Below are 6,753 nucleotides of genomic sequence, written 5' to 3'. Positions count from 1 at the left end.
CAACAACACCTCACGAACATACGGCAGTGAAAGAACAGCTTTCATAGTACTTGTTTGAATTTCTAAACCGCTGAATGAACTTAACTGGTAATAATAATGTTATTTAAACCGCTTAATGAACTTAACTGGTAATAATAATAATATTTAAACCGCTTAATGAACTTAACTGGTAATAATAATGTTATTTAAACCGCTTAATGAACTTAACTGGTAATAATAATAATATTATTTAAACCGCTTAATGAACTTAACTGGTAATATTATTTGAACACGTAAATCAACTTAGGTTCGGTTGTATTTAGGAGGGACGAATGACCCCTTTTTACTTCTTTCGTAGAGCCCTGAAGCCACCGACCTACAACAAAAGGAGCTGAGTGACCAGTACAAGATTATTATCTTTCTTTTACACTAATAGGTCAAGCCGACGAAGAACGGCGGGAAGAAGTCGTAATTTAGGGCACGGCAGGGGTAGTAGGAAATGAACTAATTAACCTTACACCCTAAGAAATCTACAGGACTTATCAGAACCGGCCTCAAACATTTGATTAAAAACGAGAATTTAATGATCAAAAAAAGCTTGTTCAGAATGTTGTAAATATTATGCGTAATATCAAACATCACGCACCAAATTCCCTTACATTGGAAAACTTGATAACACAGAGGTTTTATCTACAGTTTATACTCGAAAATACCCTTTTTTTCTAGAAGTGGAGATAAACTTTTAACAAGGTCGTTTTCAGACACACATAACAATGTAAATCTCAAAAATGGTGAAAAGTATGCTTGCCAAACACAACTTGTTAGGAAAAAAAAGACATAAAAAATAACCAATATTTAACTTACGGAATTTCCATGATACCCCTGATCTTATATCGTATCAAACCGAAAACGAAAACCACTTGATCAACTAGCATCCTTTACTCGGAATATTATTTGTTAATCTCTCTAGCATCTGTTTTTACACAGATCGCGATTAAATAAAGAAAGTGTGGTCACAACCTAATCTGGCTGTTGTATATATATATATATATAGTGTCGTGTCAGATTTCTTTCTGTCAGTTCAATAATTCAGCGTCCACTGACGGAATCCTGCCCAAGGGAACGGAGATCGCGTGCATCGCGAGCGCCTATTTGGATGTGGTTATGTACGGACGTTATTAATAATGTTTTTGAGCAAGACAAATACTTAAAGCGTCAAGGCAACATGTAGTCTTGAATATTTAAAGAACTTCGGTAACGTACATCGTGTTAGTGCTCATTTCTTAGTTTATTAAAAGGTTTCAGTGTAGTTTAAATGTTGTGGATTGAATAGGATTCAGACAAATAATTAAACAAATATTCATGAACAGGACATTTCTTTACCTTTACTGACATAAATATGGGCATACCTGTACAACATTCATAAGAATATTGCGAGTTCATTACAGTTAGCATAGCGTAGGGGTACTAGTTCATTACAGTAAGTATACCGTAGTGGTATTAGTTCATCACAGTAATTATACCGGAGTGATACTAGTTCATTACAGTAAGTATACCGTAGTGGTACTAGTTCATTACAGTAAGTATACCGTAGTGATACTAGTTCATTACAGTAAGTATACCGTAGTGGTACTAGTTCATCACAGTAATTATACCGGAGTGGTACTAGTTCATTACAGTAAGTATACCGTAGTGATACTAGTTCATTACAGTAAGTATACAGTAGTAGTACTAGTTCATTATAGTAAGTATAGCGTAGTGACACTAGTTCAATACAGTAAGTAGATGACTAGTTGTTATTGATTAACACCTGAAACTAAAACCAAAACATAAAAAAGACTTGGAATCTACAATGTAAAAACAAAAGAAAAAAACTGTTGTAAATTAACAGAAACATGAACTTGTTTTACAAAAAACGCATTGAAATTACCCAAACACATTCTTATGTGAACTATATCACAATTGGTTGTTGTAGCGGCATAAACACATAAAAGTTGTGTTTATATCGCTACAATAAAAATGGCTTGCGGTTTTCAATTAAAAATTGTCTTTGTTTAAATGTATTGCCGTGTCGTGAAATCACAAATTTATTAGGTGTATATTTATTATAGGGTATTCAACACAAAGATTAAGGACATTAATTAACAAATTTGTGTTCTGTTACCCAACAATGATTGTATTGTTCAACAGAGCTCAAGTTGGGTTGTTTTCAAGACAATATTTTAGTGTGTGAATCAGTCACTGACCATCTGTATTATCCACTACTACGTCAACTCTTTCAAAATGGAAGTTTAAAATCAGAATAACGGCATTAAACAAAAAAATAGCAAATTTAAGTGAAAAAAACGACCGTTTACAGGCCAGAGGTAATACTTAAAGATTTATAAAAGTTAAATGAAAGTATATATATATGTGTGTGTGTTGACATTTTGATGTAGATATTTTCAAGCATAACTGTGGAATCTCAGTGCTTATGTGAGGAATTGGTTGGTTTTAATGAAATTAAAGCAATTAGAATACGTAAGTTTTTGATCCATTGTTCACGAGTATATTTACATTATAATTACCATATTGATAAAAATTTGAGAATATTCTGTTGAAAACCTCCTTATTTCAATCAACTTAGAGAGTATACTAATTAATAAGTACGTATATCCGAGATTCAAATAGTGTTACCAAAGATGTCTCTTACGTTTGCCATTTAAAGTAAATTATCTAGGCCTAAACATGACACATATACTTTACAAATTAAAATCAAACGAACGACGTCAGCAATAACGTTCTCCCTAATCACTTAACCTGTTCAGTTTTATATTTTTGTTAATTATAATTATATAATTATGAATATTAATGTAATTATTTGCTCTTGCTATGTGTTGTTCGGATAATAAACCAAAAAGAGGAGTTTCCATTTATTGCTTCTGTTAACATATTATTCAAATATTCTTCCTTCGTCTCTTGATTTCAGTTATGTAATAAAATTTGCTTGAATTTTAAAACTATAAACAAACACATAAAGAAAATACCGAAGAAAAGTTAACTTCCAGTGTATACTCAGTTAATAATAAGTCCTTAAAGATTTTTTTTTGAACCCCGTGTAATACATACTGTTTCTAGCCAGTGTGCAAGCCTTCGCTATAAGATGAAAGTAGTCTTAGTTCTTCAAATCAACCTTTTCGGCCGTTGGACAAAAGGCTTAGCTTAATGTGTAAATGCATTTTACTCTAAAAGACTCCAAAATGATGAAAGATAATTATACATAAGTTACACAGTTTCACTTTAATGAACAGTTTGTACAAACTATACCCTACACTAACACCATACGTTCCTATAAAAACTATACACTACACTAACACCATACGTTCCTATAAAAACTATACACTACACTAACACCATACGTTCCTATAAAAACTATACCCTACACTAACACCATACGTTTCTATACATACTATAAACTATACTAACACCATACGTTCCTATAAAAACTATACACTACACTAACACCATACGTTCCTATACATACTATACACTACACTAACACCATACGTTCCTATAAAACTATACACTACACTAACACCATACGTTCCTATAAAACTATACACTACACTAACACCATACGTTCCTATACAAACTATACACTACACTAACACCACACGTTCCTATAAAAACTATACACTACACTAACACCATACGTTCCTATAAAAACTATACACTACACTAACACCATACGTTCCTATACAAACTATACACTACACTAACACCATACGTTCCTATAAAACTATACACTACACTAACACCATACGTTCCTATACAAACTATACACTACACTCACACCATACGTTCCTATACAAACTATACACTACACTAACACCATACGTTCCTATACATACTATACACCATACGTTCCTATAAAACTATACACTACACTAACACCATACGTTCCTATAAAAAATAAGAACGTATGGTGTTAGTGTGGTGTATAGATTGTATAAACCAATGGTTAAAGTGAAATTAGATATTATATAGATTTTCGTATGGTGTTAGAGTAGTGTATAGTATGTATAAGAACGTATGGTGTTAGAAAAAACTATACACTACTTAATTTCACTTTAAATATTTCTTTATACAAACTGCACACTATACTAAACGCGTTTCTCTAATTTTAAGCACTCATTTTACAGAAACTACCTACCATCAAGCTTCATTTCAAATTTTAGTGAATCAAAATACCTCTCTAAGTAATTCATTCTGCCCATTTTAGACGTTATTGTTAAAACAGGTTATTACTTCACGTAATTACATATTACTGTTGATATATGGCCTTATAAATGAATCCTCAGTATTACTATAAATGATAATCCTCTTTTTTCAAAACATGTACACCATACTACAATTCACAGTTATAGTTAGGTAAGCCTGAGTTACACACATAGTTACTACAATTCACAGTTATAGTTAGGTAAGCCTGAGTTACACACATAGTTACTACAATTCACAGTTATAGTTAGGTAAGCCTGAGTTACACACATAGTTACTACAATTCACAGTTATAGTTAGGTAAGCCTGAGTTACACACGTAGTTTTATACACTTTGTCATTCATAGCTGTATCACCGGCACTCTTGTCATGAACACACCTAATCACAGGCAGTAATAGTTTTACAGGAAAACTCGTTATGTACTGTGTCTATAGAAACAGCATGATCAAAATAAAGAAACCATCAAGTTATGTCTATAGGAACAGCATGATCAAAATAAAGAAACCATCAAGTTATGTCTATAGAAACAGCATGATCAAAATAAAGAAACCATCAAGTTATGTCTATAGAAACAGCATGATCAAAATAAAGAAACCATCAAGTTATGTCTATAGGAACAGCATGACCAAAATGGAGAAACCATCAAGCTATGGCTATAGGAACAGCATGACCAAAAGAGAAAAACCAGTAAGCTATGTCTACAGGAACGGCATGATCAAAATGGAGAAACCATCAAGCTATGTCTATAGGATCAGCATGACCAAAATGGAGAAACCATCAAGCTATGGCTATAGGAACAGCATGACCACAAGAGCAAAACCAATAAACTATGTCTACAGGAACGGCATGATCAAAATCGAGAAACCATCAAGCTATGTCTATAGGAGCAGCATGAGCAAAACAGAGAAACCAGCAACCTGTCTATAGAAACAGCATGAGCAAAACAGAGAAACCAAAAGCTATGTCTATAGGAGCAGGATGACCAAAATGGAGAAACCATCAAGCTATGTCTATAGGAGCAGCATGAGCAAAACAGAGAAACCAAAAGCTGTGTCTATAGGAGCAGGATGACGAAAACGGAGAAATCATCAAGCTATGTCTATAGGAACAGCATGATTAAAATGAAGAAACCATCAAGCTATGTCTATTAGTTGAGACAAATGAGATATCATCGCCCAAGTAGTTTGCGATGTTTCAAAGCACAATTAATTACACTCCAAAACCCTTAGTTTAATGAGTAATCAAAGTGATACGTAAATACATGTACAACTACACGAAAAATAAACGTTTAAGAGTTTTTTGTTTGTTTTGTTTTATTTTAGAAGGTCTTTTACTTTAGGGACAAATACCATTACAAGACGTTTTCTTTGAATATACAAAAAACTGTGAAATATATCCGGAACCAGTTTTGTTTAAAAACATTCCACTTTTAGAACTACCAAGCATCTGGGTGATTTGACTTTAAGTACATTCCAAGGAGATTTAAGCTGTATTCTTATTTTATCCCTCCCTTTTTCTCTTAGTCACATGAAACCGTTTTTCTATCGTGGCTCTTTTTTCTCCGTGAAAATTTGGTAATCACCCAAATCTATATAACCCTCAAAAGATGCATAGCACCGATTACTTTACAACCGAGGTTCCATGGGAAAGTCGAACTCCAGACCAAACGAAACCAGAAAAGCGCTTAGTGTTTTATTATCTAGACATCTGTTTTCGACAAACGTGATGATCCGAGAATTATTTGAGGGTGCCACCGAAATGTCACTTCTGTTAGCAAACAATAATTAGAGCAGCTTGTCACACCTCCGACAAGAAGATGAAAGTGCTTATTTGTGGCTACTGTTTTGAGGACAAGGGCCACTTTCCCAGGAAACCTCAATAGGCTGATTGCCCCTGTTAGAGTAGTTTATGAGGGCACTAAAACCGTAATCTTTGAGACCTACCTGTGTTTGAGTTAGGCCTAGCGAGGCAGCAAGCTCAGCTCGCTCGGGCAGTGCCAGGTACTGCGTTCTTTGGAACCTCCTGTTGAGCTGCTGGAGTTGAAGACTGGAGTAGATGGTTCTGGGTTTCCTCATCTTTTTTCCTTTCCCATTAACCCGTAGTGTATCTTCCGGCTGGATTTTGTCTGTCAAAATACGAAAGTTATATAAATGTTAAAAACAAGCATCATATCTGGTAATCAGGAGATGTATACTAAATGCTGTTTATTTGGCATTCTTCGTAAAATCACAAATCACAATGTTTCGTAAATAAAATCACTTTACTAACATATAAACCGAAACCTACATGAAATCAGTCAGAGACATAATAATTAAGTCAGTTTGGAATAGTAACTAATAGCCAGTATATATATATATATATATATATCATATCTTATCATCATTACAATCTTGATAAAAGAGTTAGCACAAAGGATACACATATAAAGTGTAATAAACTTAAAATAAGACCCAAAACTACGAGCGCTCGTACTAGTAACTAATTACTTACTTCTTCTTCTTCTTGTTCTTCCTGTA

General features: G+C 33.6%; 1 protein-coding gene across 1 annotated transcript in view; it reads right to left on the bottom strand.

The window, feature by feature from the left end:
* The window catches only part of LOC106469580 (homeotic protein distal-less-like), a 19,001-nt gene that overhangs the window by 8,393 nt on the left and 3,855 nt on the right, over positions 1–6,753 (bottom strand). The window contains exon 2 of the mRNA XM_013930083.2: positions 6,181–6,362. Coding sequence (XP_013785537.1) covers positions 6,181–6,362 — 182 coding nt within the window. The remainder of the gene's footprint in view (positions 1–6,180; positions 6,363–6,753) is intronic.

This window comes from Limulus polyphemus, unplaced genomic scaffold, assembly GCF_000517525.1.
Source record: "Limulus polyphemus unplaced genomic scaffold, Limulus_polyphemus-2.1.2 Scaffold3557, whole genome shotgun sequence".
Lineage (NCBI taxonomy): Eukaryota > Metazoa > Arthropoda > Merostomata > Xiphosura > Limulidae > Limulus > Limulus polyphemus.
Note: the sequence above shows the minus strand (reverse complement) of the source record. Positions and strands in the feature narration are given on the sequence as shown.